The sequence below is a fragment of the Oryctolagus cuniculus genome, chromosome 3, assembly GCF_051225735.1.
Source record: "Oryctolagus cuniculus isolate XC-2025 breed Fujian yellow rabbit chromosome 3, ASM5122573v1, whole genome shotgun sequence".
Classification (NCBI taxonomy): Eukaryota; Metazoa; Chordata; class Mammalia; order Lagomorpha; family Leporidae; genus Oryctolagus; species Oryctolagus cuniculus.
In genome coordinates this window covers 115,643,489-115,667,521 of record NC_142869.1, presented here as the reverse complement: position 1 = coordinate 115,667,521, position 24,033 = coordinate 115,643,489, and the positions used below count along the sequence as shown (strand labels likewise).

General features: G+C 38.4%; 1 protein-coding gene across 24 annotated transcripts in view; it reads right to left on the bottom strand.

The window, feature by feature from the left end:
- The window catches only part of HTR5BP (5-hydroxytryptamine (serotonin) receptor 5B), a 110,774-nt gene that overhangs the window by 55,136 nt on the left and 31,605 nt on the right, over positions 1-24,033 (bottom strand). For 7 of the 24 annotated variants that reach the window (XR_016230717.1, XR_016230720.1, XR_016230721.1 and 4 more), the window contains exon 2: positions 6,305-6,424. Coding sequence is in view for 4 of the 7 variants with exons in the window: in XM_089327996.1 (XP_089184122.1) it covers positions 6,305-6,424 (120 nt within the window). In the remaining 3 variants the exon portion in view is untranslated. 24 annotated transcript variants of the gene reach the window in all.

Below are 24,033 nucleotides of genomic sequence, written 5' to 3'. Positions count from 1 at the left end.
TGAGAGAGACAGAGAGAAAGGTCTTCCTTTGCCGTTGGTTCACCCTCCAATGGCCGCCACAGCTGGTGCGCTGCGGCCAGCTCACTGCACTGATCCGAAGGCAGGAGCCAGGTGTTTTTCCTGGTCTCCCATGGAGTGCAGGGCCCAAGCACTTGGGCCATCCTCCACTGCACTCCCAGCTCTCTGCTGGCCTGGAAGAGGGGCAACAGGGACAGAATCCAGTGCCCCGACTGGGACTAGAACCTGGTTTGCTGGCACTGCAGGTGGAGGATTAGCCTATTGAGCTGTGGCACCAGCCCAAAGATATTCTTCTAAGATGTAGAAAAAATGATGCTGAAGTTCATATGGAGGCACAGGAGAAATCACATAGCTGAAGCAATCTTGTATAACAAAAACAAAACTGGAGACATCACAATGCCAGATTTCAAGACATACTACAGGACATTTATGATCAAAACAGTCTGGTACTGGTACAAAAGCAGATGGATAGACCAATGGAACATAATAGAAACACCAGAAATAAATCCATGCATCTACAGCCAACTGTTCTTTGACAAAAGAGCTAAAATCAATAACTGGAACAAGGAAAGTCTTCAACAAATGATGAGACCTAGAAGAAGCTCTAGGCTCTTGGCTTCAGATCATTACAGTTCTGGCTGTTGCACTCATTTGGGAGGTGAACCAGTGGATGGAAGACCTTTCTCTCTCCCCTCCTTGTAACTCTGCCATTCAAATAAAATAAATCTTTTTTATAAAAGCAAGCATTAGAAAAGTTTACAGAAGCAGACATTTGGCCTAGCAGTTAAGCAAACTAGGATACCTGCATCCTGTCTTGCAGTACCAGGATTCAATTCCTGGTTCCAACTCCCAATTTCAGCTTTCTACTAATACAGACACTGGGAGGCAGCATGATTCCTGAAGTAGCTGGAAAATCGTCACCCATGTGGGAAGCATAGATTGAGCGCGCAGCTTCCAATTTCAGCTTTCCACATGTTGTAGCCTTTTGGGGAATGAATGGGACTCATTCATATTCTCCCCTCTTCCTTCCCTCTTTCTCCTTCTCTCTGCCACCCCTATAAATATTATTTTAATTAAGGGAGTATATCTGGCAGACTAAGGAAACAGAAAATCTAATCATATAAAATTATCAGAAAAAGACTGTAAGGTAATGAAAAGGACAATAAACAGAAAATAGTAAATATGGTTGATGTTAACCCAGTTATTTAAGTAATCACACTGAATGTCAGTGATCTCAGTGCACTAATTAAAAGGAGTTGTCAGAGAGGACCAAAAACAAGACCAAGGTACATGTTATTTACAAGAAAACCACTTCAAATACAAAGACACATACAGATTAAAATCAAGGGATGAAGGTTAATATACCAGACTAACATTAATAAAAAATGGGAGCAGCTATATTAATTTCAGAAATACAGACTTCAAAGCAAGGAAAGCTATTAGATAATGAAAGACATTGAATAATGATAAATGGGTCAATTTTCAAGAAAACACAACAATCCTTAATGTATATGTGATGGACAACAGAGCATCAAAATATGAGTCAAAAACTGATAGAGTTATTGTGAGAAATAAGTTGATCCATTATAGTTAAGACTTTGATATTCATCAGAAATGGACAGATCCAGCAGGCAGGAATCAGTGAGGATAGAGTTGAACTCAATAGAACCATCAATCAAGTTGATATAATTGACATCTATGGACTACTGCTTCCCACAAAAGCAAATTACACATTCTTTTCAAGTTCCCATGGACCATGTGGGCCATAAGACACCTTTATTATTGTTTTAGTTATACAAAATATTGGATATGGTGAGATAATCCACTTAATGTATATAATGATCAAATCATGCTAGCTATTTCATCTCCAAACATTTTAAAACAATTTTATATTAACATTTAAATGTAAAAATACAAATTTAAACATGAGAAATCATACAATCTGATTTCCAGCAATAATGGTATTAAACTAGAAGTCAACAGAAGAAAGGTAGCTTGAAATTTCTGCCAAACACTAAGTAACACAAGTAAAAGAAAAAATCTTTTAAAAAGTTTAAAATATTTTGAACTAAATGAAAATGAAAGCAAAACATCAGAATTTGTGTGATTTCATGAAAGCGGTGTTTAGAAATTTATAGCACTTAATGCCAATATTAGAAAACAAAAAATATATAAAATAATTAATTCTACTTTAGGAAAATAAAATGGATATAAATTAAACTCAAATTATAAAATTTAGAAATTCAGAAAATTATAAAAATTAGAACATAAATCAGTGACTGAAAAAGGAAACCAACAGAAAAAAGCATAAAACAAAAAGCTGATTCTCTGAAAAGAGATAATAAGCTTCTAGCCAGGATAACTTAGCAAAAAAAGAGGACACAGATTCCTAATAGCAGTCATTAAACATGGAGTATCAGCACAGATCCTTTGGACATTAAAAAGGATATAAACACAATCTTATGAAAGTTCTTCCCACAAATTTGTTAACCTAGATGAAATGGGCCAATCCCTTGAAAGATACAAGATGCCAAAATTCACATGGGAAGAAATAATCTGAATACAGTTATATCTATTAAAGAATTCAAATAATAACTTTCTAAAACAGAAAGATCAGGCCCAGGCTAATTCTACCAAACATATCAGGAAGAAATTATCTCAATTATCTACAGCCTCTTTCAGAAGGTAGAAGCAGAGGGAATACTTCCTACTATATTATGTGAGATCAGCATTATCCCGATATCAAAGCCAGAGATATTATCAGAAATTGCAAATATCTCTTATGATAAAGCAAAAAACCCTCAATAAATAGTAAACTTAATACAACAATATAAAAAATTATATATGACAACCCAGTGGGATTTATCCATGTATGCAAGGTTGCTTATACATTGTAAGTCACCCAAATAAACTAATCAAGAAAAATCATATTAATGGAATAATAATGTAATAAAATAGTGATTGACAAAATAAAACATCATCAAGAAAAGCTTCTTGCAAAAGCCTCAGATGATCACTGATGTCATAAAAAAAGTGTTAATTGTTAGAGGAACAACAGTAGTCACTGTGCACTTGTTTCCCATGTAGGACCTCTGCCCCTAATGAATTGTAATATGAGGATCAACTGCAAATTTTTTCCCCAAACTGTACTCTATATGTTGTGTGCATAGGTACAAACTGTTGAAGTCTATAATTAGCATGGAGTTGGTCCTCTGTATATAAAGTCATACTAAAAATGAACCATAGTGAAGGAGATGATGGGAGAGGGAGAGGGAGGTGGGATGGGAGCTGGATGTGGGGTATAGGGGAAAGAACCACTATATTCTTAAAGTTGTATCTATGTAAAAAATGCATTCATTAAATAAAAATTTAAAAAAATGAAAAACTTCTTTCAGCAAACTGGGAACACAGGGGAACTTCTTCAACTTGATAAAAAGTGTCAACAAGAAACCTACAAGGTAACTTCATACTTAATGATTACAAACTTGAAACTTTACCATTGGGAACAGAATAATACAAAGATGGCCTGATTCACCACTGCTTTTCAACATTCTACACAGGATTCTAAGTAATTCATAAGAAAAGGTAATGAAAGATAGATTGGTGTGGAAGAAATAAAACGATTTTTCTTAACAGATGATATGATCACATATTTAGAAAATCTGAAAGATTCAACAAAAACTCTTAGAACTGAATTGCACCATATAAGGCTACTACAGACAGTTGTATTTATATATACCAACAATGAACACCTCAAATTTGAAATTAAAAATGAAATTCATTACATTATATCTGAATACTTAGGTATAAATACAATAAGATAAGATTTTTATGACTGTAAGACTGTAATGAAAAACATCAAGGAAATAAATAAGTAGACATTCTGTGTTCATGGATAGGAACAATTTTCAAAATGTCAGTTCTGTTCAGAATGACGATACATAGACTCAATGCAATCTTTACCAAAATCCCAGGATGTTACTTTGTGAATATCAATTTATATGGAAAAGTGAAAGACTTAGAATAGCCAACATAATAGTGAACAACACTGGAGGACATTACCCAACCTTAAGATATGCAATAAAACTATAGTAATCGACAGAGTGATATTGGTGAACAAATGAGTGAATACAGCAGAACCAATGGAACAGAATAGAGACCAGAAATAGACCAACATAAATATAATGAACTGTTCAATGACAAAGTAGCAAAGGAAATAAAAATGGATAGAGGACAATCTTTTCCACAAATGATACTGGAAAAAGACATCTAAAATATAGAGCTAGATACTGCACCCTTCACTAAAATTGAAAACAAATCAAGCTGTGAAACACAAGATTATAAAACTCCTAGAATATAATATAGGAAAAAATCTAGATGGTCTGGGATTTGAGGATGACATTGGATGCAACACCAAAGGCATAATTCATTTAAGAAAGAGTTGATAGACTTGAATTCATTAAAACTAAAAATTTCTCAGAGTTTAGGAGGGTTCCAAGATGGTGGAGTAGGGAGGGAATCTACTGCTCTGGTTCTAGGAGAAGATACTTTTAAAAAAGTGCAGAGAGTGTAGTTTCATGAAAGCTTTATGGATAAAAAATGGCAGAGGAAACTCTACCAAAATTAGAGGGACATGGTGAACCTACATGGAGGGCATGGGGGCCCACAACTTGGGACTACAGCAGCCGAGAGCCTATGCACAAGCATGGGAAGTGAGGTGAGAACAGACCATAGCAGACCAAACCACTGGTGATAAAGCTGCAGGAAGAGCCTAGAGGGAACCCGGCTTGGAGTCCAATGGGGGATAGTGTACCTGCCAAACTAGAGAAGAAAAAAAAAGGAGGAGGAACATGTTTCTATCTCCCTGATCACTTTACAACAGCATTGTGTAACAAGCCTATAGAGTGGGTGTCATTTTGGACATACATAATAGCTATGCCAGCTTGTGTCCATGTCCAGCTGAATGGAGATGCCTGACTCTGGTGGGCAGAACTAACAAGGGGCTAGGAGCTTGTGACTACGTGAGGTACTGTACCAGTACTGTGAAAAAAGCTGAGGGTGAGTGGGAGCACTAACAGTGTGGCTGGGATTTTGGGCAGTCACAGTGGGAAACTTCATACAATCAGGGCTTCCTGCTTACCTGGTGAGACAATGCTTGGGAATCTGAACTTAGACTGAATACTGCACAAATACTTTATATGGTCCTTGGGACATAGTGGATGCGTATTATACCCACTAGGGCCAGTGCTCAGGCACTGGTCTCCTTTGAGGAGAGCAGCTCAGCTGAGCAGAATAAATTTCCCTTCTGATTAAAAAAAGAGAAGATTTACCACACCAAATCTGGGTGTGTCACCTCAGGCATGCCCTTAACCCTGGAGAACTGAACAGAACTGCCTGGCCACAGCTATAACAAGCCTCTAGATATTCACTGAAAGAAGACATTCTGCCTATCTAAAGATCCACAGAACAAAGATAAAAGCCACCACAACAAAAAAAGAAAACAATAAGTATCTCCACAAATGCTGAAAAACAAATGCACCAATTCAAGAAACAAGAATAACAAAGACAACATCATCCCCCAAAAGAACACAAATTTCAAATCTAGATTGTGAAGATAAGATGGAAGAAATGCAAGAAATGGGATTCAAAAAACTAATCACAAGATTACATAGAAGCAAATGCACAAACTACTGAAATCCATAGAGGACATGAAAAAAAAATCTCATGAAATTGAGATCTTAAAGAGAAAATAAAAGGATATGAAGAATTCAATAGAACAAATAAAAAATGCAGTGCAGAGTCTTAACAGAATCAGTGAAGCAGAAGAAAGATTATTGGTCTTAGAAGACAACGCATAGGAAATTATAGTCAAACCAAAGTCAAGAAGAAATTAGAAAACTAAAACACATTGTTTGGAATCTACAGGATACTATAAAAAGACTCAAAATACAGGTTCTAGGAGTTATTGAAGGCATGGTTCAAGACCCGGCTGCTCCACTTCCCATCCAGCCTGGGACAGCAGTAGAGGATGGCCCAAGTCCTTGGGCCCCTGCACCCATGTGGGAGACTCCTGGCTCTTGGCTTAGGATTGGCGCAGCTCCAGCCATTGTGGCCAATTGGGGAGTAAACCATCAGATGGAAGACCTCTCTCTCTCTCTCTCTCTCTCTCTGCCTCTCCTCTAACTGCGTAACTCTTTCAAATAAATAAATCAATCTTAAAAAAAATGAATGAAGGTGAAACAAAGACTTTCCATAACAAACAGAAACTGAAAGAATTTGTCACCACCTGTCCAGCCCTTTCCGTTGGTTCACTCCCCAAATGGCCGCTACGACCGGCGCTGCACCTGTTCAAGTCCCGGTTGCTCCTCTTTTGATCCAGCTCTCTGCTATGGCCTGGGAAAGCTACCTGAAAAGCAGGAAAGGAGGAGAAAATGTATTGAAACATTTTTGCATAGTTTCTGCAATTTAGCAGGGGAAACAGAATTATCATCATCATTATTATTATTTAAAAGTCAGAGGGACTGGTGCTATGGTGTAGTAAGTTAAGCCCCCACTTGCAGCACTGGTGTCCCAAAAAAAAGATTTCTGACCTCCAAAAACTGTCTAGTAGAGGATTCAAAAGGCATTTAAGGATGTGTTGCACACAGAAACTCAGAGGATCATCACTATGAAAGAAGGTAAAGGAAGTAAAAGTTCAAAGGAAATAGAAATTAAAAAATTGGAATGAATTTGGAAAAATGGCAGGGCAAAGTCGATACATATCAATAGTCACTTTGAATGTAAATGACACCAACTCTCCAGTTAACAGATACAGACTGGCTGAACAGAAAAAATCTATTTGCTGCCTACAAGAAACACATCTCACCAGCAAAGATGCACACAGACTGAAAGTGAAAGGAAGGGAAAAGATATTCCTTACTAACAGAAACCAAAAAGGAGCTGGTGTAGCCATCCTAATCAGACAAAATAGACTTTAACACAAAAACTGTTAAGAGTCAAAGAAGGACACTATGTAAAAATTAAGTGGTCAATTCAACAGGATGATGTAACTATTATAAATGTATATACACCTAATTACAGGACATCTGGCTATTTAAAAGAAATGTTAAGGGATTTAAAGGGAAACTTAGACTCCAATACAGTAGTAACCGAGGAATTCAATACTCCACTATTGGCAATGAACAGATCAGACAGAAAATCTGCAAGGAAACAAGTTAAATGACACTATAGACCAAATGGACCCAAGAGATATCTACAGAACTTTTCATCCTACAGTTAAAGAATACACATTCTTTTTAGCAGTGCATAGAACATTCTCTGGGATTGACGACATACAAGGACATAAAAGCAAGTCTCAGCGAATTAAAATAAATCAAATACATAACATGCATTTTCCATTCTCAGATGGAATGCAGCTGGAAATCAGCAACTTAGGAATCTCTAGAACATATACAAACACATGGAAACTGAATATGCTTCTGAATGAACAGTGAGTCATAAAAGAAATCAAAAGAAATAAAATGTCTGGAAACAAATGAAGACAATAACACAACATAGCAAAACTTACAGCATACAGCAGAAAGCATTGCTGAGAGACAAGTTTATAGCAATAGGTGTCTACAGAAAGAAAGTTCAAAAACACCAAATAAATGAGCTATCAATGCATCTCAAGGATCTAGAAAAACTGCAGCAAATGAGACCCAAAACTAGTAGGAGAAGAGAATTAAAATTAGAGAAGAAATCAACAGAATTGAATCAAAAACAAATTACAAAAGATCAGCAAAATGAAGAGCTTTTTTTTGAAAAAATAAACAAAATTGACACACAATTACCCCAACTTACCAAAAAAAGGAGAGAAGACCCAAATCAATAAAGTCAGAGATGAAAAAGGAAATGAAACAGACACCACAGAAATAAAAAGAATTATCAGAAGTTACTACAAAGAACTGTATGCCAACAAACTTGGAAATCTAGAATAAATGGATAGATTCCTGGACACATACAACCTACCTAAATTGAGCCAGAAAGATACAGAAAAAGAAGATGAATAACCAAGATGGAAATTAAATCAGTAATTAAAACCCTCCCAATAAATAAAAGCCCAGGACTGTATGGCTTCACTACTGAATTCTACCAGGCATTTAAAGAAGAACTAACTCCAATTCTTCAAGTTATTCAAAACAATTGAAAGAGAGGGAATCCTCCCAATTTCTTTCTATGAAGCCAGCATCATTTTATTTCCTCAACCTGAAAAAGATGCAACAGAGAAAATAATTACAGACCAATTCCTCTGATGAATATGGACACAAAAATCTTAAACGAAATTCTATCCCATGGAATTGAGCAATACATCAGAATGATCATCCATGCAGACCTAGTGGGATTTATCCCTGATATGCAGGGATGGTTCAATGTTTGCAAATCAATGTGATACACCACATTAACAAACTGAAGGACAAAAACCATATGATTATCTCAGTAGATGCAGAGAAAGCATAAAATACAATACCCTTTCATGATGAAAACTCTAAGCAAATTGGGTATAAAAGGAACATTCCTAAACACAATCAAGGCAATTTATGAGAAACCCATGACCAGCATCATATTGAATGGGGAAAAGTTGGAAGCATTTCCACTGAGATCTAGTATCAGTTAGAGATGCCCACTCTCACCATTGCTATTCAATACACTCTTGGAAGTTTTAGCTAGAGCCATTAGGCAAGAAAAAGAAATCAAGGGGATACAAATTGAGAAGGAGGAAGTCAAAATATCCCTATTTGCAGATGGCATGATTCTACACACAGGGGATCCAAAAGACTCCACCAAGACACTATTGGAACTCATAGAAGAGTTTCTTAAAGTAGGGACACTTTTATTTTTATTTCCTGTTTTTCCTTTTTTTTTCTTTTCTTCATACTAAATGTTGAACTCTTTACATAATATAGTTAATCACATGTATATAAAGAAAATAGATCCCAGTAAAAAATAAGAGTGGGAATAAGAGAGGGAGGAGGTAGTTTATAACTATAAAGCTGTATAGTTCTGCATATAGTCCTATGGACTTACTTCTTCTTTTTTTTTTTTTTTGACAGGCAGAGTGGACAGTGAGAGAGAGAGACAGAGAAAGGTCTTCCTTTGCCATTGGTTCACCCTCCAATGGCCGCCGCGGCCGGCGCACTGCGGCCGGCGCACCGCGCTGATCCGATGGCAGGAGCCAGGAGCCAGGTGCTTTTCCTGGTCTCCCATGGGGTGCAGGGCCCAAGCACTTGGGCCATCCTCCACTGCACTCCCTGGCCACAGCAGAGAGCTGGCCTGGAAGAGGGGCAACCGGGACAGAATCCGGCGCCCTGACCGGGACTAGAACCCAGTGTGCCGGCGCCGCTAGGCGGAGGATTAGCCTAGTGAGCCGCGGCGCCGGCCCCTATGGACTTACTTCTAAGAGTACAGTTTAAAAACTTGTCATGGGATTCTAATCCCATTAAAATTGGTGGTAAAAATTCCACTTTAATTGTTAAAGTGATCATATTAAGTGTTAAAGTCAACATATAGATAGGCTTAAGCATAAAAGATATCATATAAATAACATCAAGTGCCTGGCAATAATAATAGAATTAAAAAGGAGAGAATGTCCAATATGGGAAGCAGTCCACATAGCAGACTCCCAGAATGATATTTGCTTTAAATAGCACTCTGACCTTAGAATCAACCCTTAAGGCTTCCTGGTCCGGCTAAAAGGCCTGTGAGAGCATTTCAGGTATGGAAAGCCAAGACTTTGTGGCAAAAAAAATATCTGACAAAAAGGATCTCTATGATACCCCAGTGGAAAGAAGGGGCCATCACAGAAGGATGTACTTTTATGATAAACCCACAGTAAGCATCCTATGGAATGGGAGAAAAGCTGGCAGTATTCCCCCTAAGATCTGGAAACGGACAAGGACGCCCACTCCCACCACTGCTATTTAATGCAGTCCCGGAAATTTTAGCTAGAACCATTAGGCAAGAAAAAGAAATAAATGGGTACAAATTAAAAAAGAGGAGGTCAAACAATCCTTATTGGCAGATGATATGATTCTATATATAAGGGATCCAGAAGACTCCACTGAGAGACTATTGGAACTCATAAAGGAATTTGGTAAAGTGGCAGGACGTAAAATCAACACTGAAAAGTCAATAGCCTCTGTATGCATGATGTTTCAGCTGAGAAAGAACTTTTAAGATCAGTACCATTCACGATGCCCCTAAAAGAACCAAATACTTTGGAATAAATTTAACCAGGAATGTCAAAGATCTCTATGATGAAAATTACAAAATACTTAAATAGAAGACAAGAAATGGAAAAACCTTCCATGTTCATGGGTTGAAAGATCAACATCATCAAAATGTCCATACTACCAAAGGTAATTTACAGATTCAATGCAATACCAATCAAAATACCAATGACATTCTTTGCTGATCTAGAGAAAACCATGCTGAATTTCATATGGAAACACAACAGATCCAGAATAGCTAAAGTGATCTTTTTTTTTAACTTTTATTTAATGAATATAAATTTCCAAAGTACAGAATATTGATTACAATGGCTTCCCCCGATAACGTCCCTCCAACCCGCAACCCTCCCCTTATCCACTCCCTCTCCCCTTCCATTCACATCAAGATTCATTTTCGATTCTCTTTATATACAGAAGATCAGTTTAGCATACATTAAGTAAAGATTTCAACAGTTTGCTCCCACACAGAAACATAAAGTGAAAAATACTGTTTGAGTACTAGTTATAGCATTAAATCTCAATGTACAGCACACTAAGGACAAAGATCCTGCATGAGGAGTAAGTGCACAGTGACTCCTGTTGTTGACTTAGCAAATTGACACTCTTGTTTATGGCATCAGTAATCACTCTAGGCTCTTATCATGAGCTGCCAAGGCTATGGAAGCCTTCTGAGTTCACCGACTCTGATCATATTTAGACAAGGCCATGGTCAAAGTAGAAGTTCTCTCCTCCCTTCAGAGAAAGGTACCTCCTTCTTTGATGACCCATTCTTTCCACTGGGATCTCACTTGTGGAGATCTTTCATTTAGGTTTTTTTTCCCCCAGAGTGTCTTGGCTTTCCATGCCTGAAATACTCTCATGGGCATTTCAGCCGGATCCGCATGCCTTAAGGGCTGATTCTGAGGCCAGAGTGCTGTTTAGGACATCTGCCATTCTATGGGTCTGCTGTGTATCTCACTTCCAATGTTGGATCATTCTCTCCCTTTTTGATCTTAAATAACAAAAACAAAGCAGAAGGCATCATAACTGCCGATTTCAAGAAATACTACAGAGCAGTGATAATTGAAACAGTCTGATACTGACACAAAAACAGACTTAAAGACAAATGGATCAGGATGGCAACTCCAGAAATCAATCCATGCACCTACAGCCAACTTATCTTTGATAAAGGAGCTAAAGTTATTCCAGGGAGCAGGTACAGTCTCTTCCACAAATGGTGCTGGAAAAACTGAATCTCCACATGCAGAACTGTGAAACAAGATCCTCACCCTATGCCTTACACAAAAATCCACTCAAACTGGATTAAAGACCTAAATCTATGACCCTATACCATCAAATTATTAGAGAACATTGGGGGGAAACCTGAAAGACATTGGTATAGGCAAAGAGTTCTTGGAAAAGACCCCTGAGGCACAGGCAATCAAAGCCAAATTGACAAATGGGATTACATCAAATTGAGAAGCTTCTGTATTACAAAAGAAACAATTGGGAAAGTGGAGACAACTAATAGAATGTGAGAAATTATTTTCAAACTATACAACTGATAAAGGATTAATAACTATAATATATAAAGATCAAGATACTCCACAACAAAACAAACAACCCAGTTAAGAAATGGACTAAGGTCTCAGACAGACACTTTTTAAGAGAGGAAACTAAAATGGCCAACATACATTTGAGAAAATGCTCAGGATGATTAGCCATAGGGAAATGCAAATCAAAACCACAATGTTTTACTTCACTCCAGTTAGAATGGCTCGCATACAAAAATCAACAAACCACAAATGCTGGTGAGGATGTTGGGAAAAAAGTACCCTGATCCACTGCTGGTGGGAATACAGACTTGGTGCAATCACTGTAGAAGATAGTATGGAAATACCTCAGAAATCTGAATATAGTCCTACCATAGGATCCAGCCATCCCACTCTGATAAGTGACCCAAACCAAAAGAAATCAGTATATGAAAGAATTTTCTGTACTCCATGTTCACTGCACAAAATTCACAATAGCTAAGATATGGAATCAAACCAGATGTCCGTCAATTATTTACTGGATAAAGAAATTATGGTATATATACACAATAGAGTACTACCCAGCTGTAAAAAAAAATTCAGTCTTCTGTAACAAGATGGAACTGGAAACCATTATACTTAGTGAAATAAACCAATCCAAAAAAGACAAATATCATATGCTTTCCTTGATCTGATGCAACTAATAGACTACCAGAAATTTAATGTATTGGAGCAAAATAGACATTTTAAGAATAGATGACTGTCTATAGCCCTTGTCTCCTCCATTGAAAACAACTTTATGTTTAGCTTTGTTTTCTCTTTATACTATTTGCTGAACTCCTTTACTTAGAGTAGTGTTAACTATATTATAACTAGTTATACTGGCGATAGGTCATTGTAAAAATTAAGAATGGGAATCCAAGTGGGGGCAGGTTGGGTTGGAATTGAGTGGAAGGGAGGGGAAGTCTCACTATGTTCCTAAATCTGTATATATGAAATATATGAAACCTGTAATTAAAAAAAAGAAAATATGTGGAGGAAACAAATTCATATTGCTAAGTGAAAAGACAATCTGAAAATATTACATACTGTATAAATTTAACAATGTGGCATTCCATCAATATGAAAAGGTAAAACTCGAGATAGTAACAATGATCATTGATTACCAGAGCTTATGCTGACAGAGCTTAAGGGATTTTTAGAGAATTCAACTATTCTGGTGATACTACAAATTTAGATACATGTCATTATACATTTATCCAAAGCCACAGAAGGTACAACATACAGTGTGAGCCCTAATGTAAACTAGAATAAACTGTGATAATCATTGTCAATGTAGCATCAACAATTGTAACCAACGTGTTATTGTGATGTGGAGGCTATACATTTGTAAAGGCAGGGAGTGAATATGGCAAATGTCTGTACTTCCCACTCAATTTTGTTTGTGAATCTAAGACTCAAAAATAAAGTTTGTTCATTTAAATAAATATAATGATTAAAATAACACGAGGCCACTCCAGTGCTGCTCAACAACTTTCTTCCAATTTCATTTGAGAAGAATTTATACCATAATCTACAAAAAATTAGATAAAAAGTTCTAGAGACTATAATTCAATGGGGCAGGCACTGTGGCTTGGTGGACTAAGCTGCTGCCTGCAGTACTGGGATCCCATATGGGTACCAGTTCTAGTCCCCGCTGTTCCTCTTTGAATCCAGCTCTCTGCTATGGCCTGGCAAAGCAGTAGAGGATGGCCCAAGTGCTTGGGATGCTGTACCTTCATGGGAGGCCTGAAAGAAGCTCCTGAATCCTGGCTTCAGATTGGCTCAGCTCTGGCCATTGTGGCTATTTGGGAAGGGAAAGAGTGGATGGAAGACCTTTTTCTCCATCTCTCCCTCCTTCTGTCTCTAACTCTACCTCTCAAGTAAATAAAATCTTTTTTTAAAAAAGAAACTATGTCAAAATAAGGTCTTGTGATTCTTCAGGGAGAGAGGATAATGGTCCACAAATGTTGAATTTAATAAGAGCAGGAGCCTGGTGTCAGATCAAGTCTTAAGTCCAAGCCCCACAGAGCAAGCTCCTCTGCTTCTCCAAATCTGATTCTCCAGCTATGATGCTGAATGATGAAATTTCCTGCTTCTCTCACCTTGGGCATAGAGATTACATGTTCAGTACCTAGCACAATCCCTGACACATGCATTTCCCATGTCTTACACATGCAGTGGGCTCAGAAATAGGAATAGGTCTACAAATAAAGTGAACCTAGTCACACTCCTCACAATGTTTACAGCCGCAGAGACCATCTGTAAGCACTAATATTGCAAGAATTCATGCAATTGCTATGGGTAATATATTCAGTTGAAATTCGGTGATCATTCTGCATCACCTAGCAGCAGAAAAGGAAAATAAACTGTAATACTCTGATAGTGTTTAGGAGCCCTCAGCACACTCTCCACACCTCTTATTCCCATTCTTTGGTTAACTCCTGTTTACTTCTTGAGTCTCAGCTAATTTCACCAACCCTGTCAGAGTGGTCCGCCCAGATCCTCCAAACTCAATCACAGCTCCCTGGTGTGGCCCCATGTTTTCTTTTGTGCATTGATTTCTGTATTTATGTGTGTGATGTCTGGCTCCCCACAAGCCAAGCTGAGGAAAGGCAATGAATGTATCTTCTGGCACCAACCACCTGACAACAGTACTGGTTGCCTTGTGGGTACCCAGGAAACATTTGCTTAATTAGTATCTCATCTCGTAACACAGTGGTCTGCATCTGCATCTCTTCTTTCACATAATGCTATCAGTCATGGCCACAGATGTCATTGAGAATACAAAGGCAAAAGACTCCCAGGCAACAGCCTTGTCTGTCTCCTCTAGAAGATACAACCCAGAAGCAGCTTTCAGGACAACCACAGGAATATACAGCACTTGACCTTGTTCATGAAACATTCCCTTGCTTCTCTTATCTGGATCAGGACAGCCAAAGTTGAGTGAGTGCCAGTTTTCGGGTGATCTGACTCATGCAATCTCTGGACTCTTCATTCAGCACTCCCTTGAAATTCTGAGTCTTCTGCTTCCTCCACTAACTACCTCCTAGGTCTGTTTACTTGGAAAATTGCTTAAATCAGTCAATAAACAGATCATTGAGACAGGGGAAAACAAGAGTCCTTTCCTCTGCCAGTTTATACCTGTATACCTATTGGAAAGCGAGAATGAAAGGCAATTAATTCCTGCAGTAGAACATACAGCATCTCCTATCCCCGGAATTGACAGCTGAGAACTGACCTACTAGACAGAAATCCCTCATTAATGAGCCACCCCAAGTTTCTCCGCAGGCAGTGGGAAGTGCAGGTTATCTTTTCTTTTTAGGACATAAAATTACCCATTCCACAATAAAAAGTCTGAATGATAAAACATGGTATCCTGAAATCTCTACAGACTATTTAGCAGTCTCTTGCGGAGAGGGGAAAATATTGTCAGCATGAGAGGAATTAAGTGTTAATTTTTCCCCCAGATTTTTCTTCTTGCTAAGCTCATTAATGGGCACTATTCCAGGCATTTTCTGCTGACCAAAAGCACCTCCTAAGCACTGGAGTTCCTCACATTTGCAGCCTTTTTTAGCAAAACTTCAGCCTCTGATTAAGAGGAGAATGCCAAGGATGCTGAAGAGATGGGAAAACAGAAATGGGGAACAAGAGTGAAGTGAATGCCAAAAATCCCATTGGTGACCTGCAAGAGGAAGAGAAGCATGAAGAGGTGACTTAGGAGATGTGAAAAAGACACAGATCCATTTTGATCCAGAAGTCATTCAAATAAAGGCTGCAAAAGCAGAAATTAACAGTGATCTCTGACAAGTCAATAAATGCAGATATTTGTCTGTCAATTTCAAAGTTAAGAACCATGACAGAAAAAAAAAAAGAAAGAAACCAAAGTGTCTCCACAAATGCTGAATATAGCAATTCAAGAAACAATAAGGAACACAAAATGACATGAACTAATGAAATCCATATATATATATATAAAAGAATTTCTCCCACAAAATTGAGATCTTAGAGAAAGCAAAATGAAATCCCAGAATGAAGAATTCAATAGAAAAAATAAAAAATGTTGTGAAAGCCTTAACAACAGAATCAGTAAAGCAGAAGAAAGAATATCAGAATTAGAAGACAAATTGCAGGAAATTCTACAGATAGACAAAAAAATAAGAAATCAGAAATCTAAAAAGCACTTTTGGGAATATACAGCATACTATCAAATGACCCAGCATACTTGTTCTAGGAGTTCCTTAAGGTTTGAAAAGAGAAAAAGGATTAGAAGGCCTTTTGAGTGAGATAATAACAGAAAACTTCCCTAATTTGGAGAAAGAAAGGGACATCCAAGTAAAGGAAGCACATAGAACTCCTAATAGACATGACCAGAAAAGATATTTACCATGACACATTGTACTCAAACTTACCACAGAAAAACAAATATTCTAAAATGTGCACAAAAGAAACACCAGATTACTTTCAGAGGATCTCCAACTAGACTCACAGTGGATTTCTCATCAGAAACCCTACAGGCTAGAAAAGAATGGCTAGAAAAGCACAAGTCCTATGAGAAAGAAACTGTCAACCCAGAATACCATATTCTTTAAAGCTTTCATTTACTAATGAAGGTGAAATAAAGATCTTCCATAACAAATAGAAATTGAAATAATTTGTCACCATACATCCAGCCCTGCAAATGATCTGAAAAGATGTGCTACACACAGAAACAGAGACAGGCTCATCACTATGAAAGAAGATAAAAGAAAATCTTCCAGTAAAAGTACAAAGGAAATCAAAAGTAAAAAATATGAATATAGATGGAAAATGGCAGGGCAAAGTTGTTACTTATCAATAGTCACCTTGAATGTAAATGGCCCCAACTCTCCAGTTAAAAGACACAGATTGGCTGAATGGATTAAAAAACAAAATCCACCTATTTGCTGCCTACAAGAAACTATCTCACCAACAAAGATGCATGCAGACTTAAAGTAAAAGGATGGAAAAAAAATTCCATGCTAACAGAAACCAAAAAAGAGCTGGTGTAGCCATCCTAATATCAGACAAAACAGACTGACAGAAAAACTGTTAAAAGAGGAAAAAGACGGACACTATGTAATGATTAAGGGATCAATTCAACAGGAAGATATAACTATTATAAATGTATATGCATCTGATTACAGGGCACCTAGCTATTTAAAAGAAATATTAGTGGATCATTATGAATCACATAGCTATTCTAGTTAAAATACTCTTAGTGTCTTTTTTGTTAATATTTTATCCACTAATGATATTTTAGAAGGTTCAATCATTTTAATAAGGTACCTATAAAAACTTTTAAACATTACATATTGTATTTGAACTAGTTAGTGAAGAGTAAGACAAAAAACTAGCTTATTTGTTGGAGAGACAGAAAGGCAAGTAATTCCAGCAGTAGAACATACAGTGTCTCGCACCTCTGAGAATGACAGTTGAGAACTGACCTACCAGACAGTAACCCCTCATTAATGAGCCATTCTGAGGGTCCCCAAGATGCTGGCTTAGCAATGACAGGAAACCCAGGAGGCCAACACAGATTGGGTAAGTCTATGCTGAAAGTGTAAATGAGGAGGAGAAACGGAGGGGATGCAAGAGGCATGGATTGTTGGGGTGCTGGAGTGCCAGCCCCCACTGGACCAGGTTAGACAGGGAATTGGGGGTCCACAGACCTGCAAGTAGCAGCAGGAGGGGGAAATAGGTGAACTGCTTTTGAAGATCCATGCAGGGAAAAAAAGAGAAGTACAGAATAGCAAACAGAAATGTCATGCACTCCCTGGTCCACCTCCCTTCCCCGCTCCCCGTCAGGACCTGCAGCTGGCCCAAAGAAGCCATCTTGAATGTTTATTTTCTTGAACACAGGCCTTGACATCCCAAGCACACACCCATCAACTGTGGGAGCCACCCCACCACAATCCCCACTCAGGAGAGAGGTCCACAACATCTCAGAGGAATTTCTTCTCCACCACACAAGCTGTGCAACAAGGAAATTTGAGCCCATTCCATCAATCATTCAGAAGCAAGCTGGATCTGAGTAGGCAAGGCTAAGTACACCAAAGTTCATAACCACCCCCACCATGATTGACAAATGAGCAGGGTTCCAGTAGATGGCACTCTATGCTTCCGCTAGAAATACACAAGCACATGGGCCCTGCACCCCATGGGAGACCAGGAAAAGCACCTGGCTCCGGGCTCCTGCCATCAGATCAGCGCGGTGTGCCGGCCGCAGCGCGCCGGCCGCGGCGGCCATTGGAGGGTGAACCAACGGCAAAAGGAAGACTTTTCTCTCTGTCTGTCTCTCTCTCACTGTCCACTCTGCCTGTCAAAAATAAAAAAGTTAAAAAAAAAAGAAATACACAAGCACAGCACTTCATAACAGAGAAATCTCACAAGAGAAATTCTCCAGGCAAATTTACACATACACACACACACACCCCAAAAAAACAAAGCATAAACTCAAAACAAGAATAAGGAAGACATTATGAGCCCCCCAAAAGAACATTTAACTCTTCAATAATAGAAGGTGGAGATGAAGAGATTGAGGATATGCCAGAAACAGAATTCAGAAAATTAATCATTAGTTTACTTAGAAGAAATCAGAAGCAAACTCACAATCTAAATGAAATATGCTCCCAAGAAATTGAGATATTAAAGGGAAGTCAGAATGAAATACTAGAAATCAAGAATTCAATAGACCAAATAAAAATTGCAGTGGAAAGCCTTAAGCAGAATAAGTCAGGCAGAAAAAGGATGTCAGAACTACAACACAAATTTCTGGAAAAGTTACAGTCAGACCATAAAAAAGAAGAAATCAGGAAACTTAAAAACATGGTTGGAGATTGACAAGATATTATCAAGCGACCCAACATATGGATCCTAGGAGTTGTAGAAGGCATGGAAAGAGAAAGGATTAGAAGGACTTCTTAATGAAATAAAAACAGAAAATTTCCCCAAACTGAAGAGAGATACATCCAAGTTCAGGAGGTACATAGAACTTCAAATAGACATGACCATAAAAGATCTTCACCAGAACACATTGTGATAAAACTCTCCACAGTGAGACATAAAGAGAAGATCTTACAATGTGCACGAGAGAAATGACAAACCACATTCAGGGGAAATGCAATTAGACTCACTCCGAATTTCTCATTAGAAACCCTACAGGCAAGGAGAGAATGGTGAGATATATTACAAGTCTTAAGAGAAAAAAAAAACTGTCAACCCAGAGTTGTAACCTACAAAGCTCTCATTGATGAATGAAAGGGAAATAAAGATCTTTCAGAACAAATAGAAACTGAAATAATTCATAACTACTTGCCCAGCCCTACAAAAGATGCACAAGGATGTGCTACACACAGAAACACAAAAATAGAAGCATCACTTTGAAAGAGATGAATGAAGAAATGACCCCAAAAGTCACAAAGGAAACACAAAAAGCAAAATTATGACTATCCACCAAGACATGGCAGGGCAAAATTGGTACTTAAAATAGTCACCCTTGGGCCAGTGCTGTGACATAGTAGGTAAAGCCACTGCCTGCAGTGCTGACATCCCATATGGGTGCCAGTTCAGTTCAAGTCCCAGCTGCTCCACTTCGGATCCAGCTCTCTGCAATGGCCTGGGAAAGCAGTAGAAGATGGCCCAAGTCCTTGGGCCTCTGCATCCACGTGGGAGACCCGGAGGAAGATCCCAGCTCCTGGCTTTGGATTGGCACAGCTCCAGCTGTTGCAGCCAACTGGGGATTAAAACAGTGGATGGAAGAAGTCTCTCTCTCTCTCTCTCTCTCTCTCTCTGCCTCTCTTTCTCTCTCTGTGTAACTCTACTTTCAAGTAAATAAAACTATAAAAAAGTCACCATAAATATAAATGTTCTCAAATCTCCAGATAAAAGAAACAGACTGGCTGAATAGATTAAAAAAGAAAACCCATCTATCTGCTGCCTACAAGAAACACATTTTACCAACAAAGATGCATACAAACTGAAAGTGAAAGGATGGAAAAGATAACCCATGCCAATGGAAACCAAAAAAGAGCTGGTATAACCATCCCAATATCAGAAAAAAATAGATTTTAACACAAAAACTGCTAAAAAGACAAAGAAGGGCACTGTATAATAATTAAAGGATCAATTCAACAGGAAGATTTGACCATTATAAATGAATATGCACCTAATTACAGGGCACCTGGCTATTTAAGAAATATGTTAATGGATTTAAAGTGAGAGATAGATTCAAATAAAATAGTAATGGGAGTTCAATACCCCAGTACCATCATTAGACAGATCAACCAGACAGAAAATCAACAAGGAATCTACAGAGTTAATCGACACTATAGGCTAAATAATCCTAGCAAATATCTACAGAACCTTCTATCCAACAACCATGGAATACACATTTTTCTCCCTAGTGCATGGAACTTTTTCTAGGATAGAACACAGTCTAGGCCATAAAGCAAGTCTCAGCAAATTAAAAAAAAATAGAAATCATACGATGATCTTCACAGATCACAATGCAACGAAACTGGAAATCAGCAACTCATGAATCTTAAGAACATATATGAACACATGGAGACTGAACAGCATGCTCCTTAATGAACAGTGGGTCATAGAAGAAATCAAAAGAGATCAAAAACTTTCTGGAAACAAATGAAGTCGACAATGCAACATATCAAAACTTCTGGGATACAGCAAAAGCAGTGTTAAGAGGAAAGTTTATAGCAATTGGTGCCTACATCAAGAAATTGGAAAGGCATCAAATAAATGAGCTATCTATGCACCTCAAGGGTATAGAAGAACAACAAACCAAAACCAGTAGGAGAAAAGAAATAATTAGAGAAGAAATCAACAAAATTGAAACAGATAGAAAAAAAAATCAGCAAAACAAAGAGCTGGTTTTTTGAAAAAATAAACAAAATTGACACACAATTACCCCAACTAAGCCAAAAAATGAGAAGACCCACATCGCTAAAATTAGAGATGAAAAATGAAATATGACACCACAGAAATAAAAGAATCATCAGAAATTACTACTGAGAGCTGTATTCCAACAAACTGGGAATCCTAGAAGAAATGGATAGATTGCTAGATGTGGGGAGCAACTGAGACTAGACTAAGTTACTGGAATTAAGACTTATTCTATGCATCTGCTCTCCCACAATATGGCGCTGGGAGAGGAGGAAACAGTTTCTGCACAGCTGCCTCCAGTTCGACCAATAAACTGCAGGAGCTGATCCTGCTCCTGATTGGAGGAGAGCAGCGTGCTTGGCGTGTGGGTAGCAGAGTTGGGATTGGTGGAAGAGGACTATAAAGGAGGAGAGAGACAACATGCACCAGGAACATCCGGATAACATCTGAGCAGCCCCCGAGAGAGCCAGCCGGCAGTGTGCCGCTTCTCTGTGGAAGCGGGGAAAGTGGCAGGGGGAGCCGCCCCTCCACGGAGGTGGAGGGGTCGGCAGCCAACCCGGGAAGAACCAGCAGCAAACCCGGGAAGGGCCGAGCAGACAAAAGAACAGCGCAGGGTCCTGTGTCGTTCCTCCGCGAATGGGGGAGTGACAGCTATACACATACAACTTACCTAAATTGAGCCATGAAGACATAGAAACAGATCTCTTAACCAAGACAGAAATCGAATCAGTAACAAAGGCCCTCCCAACAAAAAAGGCCCAGGACCAGATGGCTTCACCACTGAATTCTCCCATGAATTTAAAGAAAACTAACTCCACTTCTTAAGTTATTGAAAACAATTCCAAGAGATGGAATCCTCCCAATTCTTTCTATGAAGCCATCATCACCTTAATTCCTAAGCGTGGAAAAGATGCAGCAGAGAAAGAGAACTACAAATTTTCCTGATTAACATAGATGCAAAAATCCTCAACAAAATTCTGGCCAATAGAATCCAACACATCAGAAAGATTATCCACCGAGACCAGGTGGGATTTAACCCTGATATGCAGAGATGGTTCAACATTTGCACTTCCATGTTTATTGAAGCTCAACTCACAATAGCTAAAACATGGAATCAACCTAAATGCCCATTGAATGAAACTTGGATAAAGAAATTATGGGAAATGTACTGCGTGGAATACTACACAGCTATAAAAAATTAAATCTGATCATTTGCAACAAAATGGATGATTCTAGAAAAAAATCATACTTAGTGAAATAAGCCAGTCTCCAAGGGATAAATACCATATGTTTTCACTGATCAATGAGAACAGAGCACCTAAACGGAAACCTGAAAAAATGAACCTGACACTAGGAACACTTTGAAAAGCAATGACCTTAATGGCCCTTTTGACTGTGGATGAACAGTTCTATTTATTTTTCCTTTCTGAATATCATTGGTTCAGCTCTTTACTAACATAGAACTAATCATATATGTATAAAATCAATTGAAAAATAGATCTCAGGAAAAAGAGTGGGAATAAGAGGGAGGAGGAAGTTTTAACTGTAAAGCTCTATAGTTCTGCATACATGCCTACAGACCTACTTCTTAATGAACAGTTTATAAACTTCCCATGGGACCCCAAATTCCATTAAGCTGAGTGGTAAAGATACCATCTCAGTTTTTATATTTAGTGTGTGTTTGTGTGTGCATGCGTGCAAATAGTTGAAATCTTTTCTAAGTATAGAGTTGGTCTCCTGTGTATAAAGTTAATTAAAAACGAATCTTAATGGAGAATGGGACTGGAAATAGGAGAGGAAAGAGGAAGTTGGGGAGAGAGTGGGGATAAAGAGTGGGGGTTGGAGGGCGGGTATGGTGGGTAGAATCACTGTATTCCTAAAGATGTTACTCATGAAATTTATACTCATTAAATAAAAGGTTCCTAAAAAGAGAGGAAGAAAAAGAACAGAAAAGAAACAATAGAAAAGAAAGAGAAAGAGAGAGAAGGGAGGAAGGGAGGAAGGGAGGGCGGAAGGACGGACCACTCCAAGGTTTCTCAGTCTGCAGGTAGTGGGAAGTGCAGGTTACCTTTTCTTTTTAGGAGAGAAAATTACTCATTTCACAATAAAAAAGAGTAATACAACATGATATCCTGAAATTTCTTCATGACTATTTAGCAATTTATTATGGAGAGGGAAAAATACTGTCAGTGTGAGAAGAATTAAGTGTTGAATTTTCCCCATCCTTTCCCTCCTGCTAACCTCATTAATGAACACTTTTCCAGCCATTTTTCTGCTGACCTAAAAGACCCCCTAAACACTGGAGTTCCTTCACTATATAATGCAAATTCCAAACTTGTTAATCCATTGAAGTAAAGGAATGGATGAAGGTGGGTCCAGGTGTTGTGGCAGGGAGTGTTGAGTCACTGTCTATGATACTAGCATCTCATATGGGAGCCAATTCAGGTCCCAGCTGCTCCACTTCTGATCCAGCTCCATGATAATGCACCTGGGAAAGGAGAGGAGAATGGCCCAAGTGCTTGGGCCCCTGCCACCCATGCAGGAGACCCATATGAAGCTCCTAGCTTCCACTTAGCCTAACCCTGGCTGTATCAGCCATTTGGGGAGTGAACTGGCACATGGAAGAGATATGTATCTCCTTCTCTCCATAATTCAGCCTTGCAAATAAATATTTTTAAAAATGGATGGGGGAAAATTCAATTCAAAAAGTAGAGAGACAGAAAAGAGAAGTCTACTGATTAAACAGGTTCAACAATTAGAACATAGGAATACAATACAGAGCTCTATTGCCACTAGGGTGATTATGGTTAACAATATTGTATTTAATATTTGAAAACAGCTAGGAGAGAGGATTTGAAAGTTTTCAGCCCACAAAATTATAAAGGTTTGAGGTGACAGGTAAGCCAAGTACCTTGATATGATGATAAACGTATACATGTACTGAAACATAAGACTGTCAAATTCTTTTAAAGTTTCACTTAGAAACACACTTGTCTCCCCCACTGAAGCATTGAGCAGAGGCCACCCTAGCACCACTGATGTTTGCTATAAGCCCCCTGCTCACAACTTTTCAGCTTGAATATTGTACAACCTATACAGAATGATCCTGGAAGGCAACTTTCCCAGGAATAGTATCAAAGAAAACGAGTCATCTATGGATAATCTTGGTCTAGGGTTGATTTTTTCAGTCCAAATGCAGTATCTACTAGGAAACCAAAAGACAACATGAAACAGCACATCTCCCAAGGAGCTGTAACAGACATTGTGCTAAACACTTG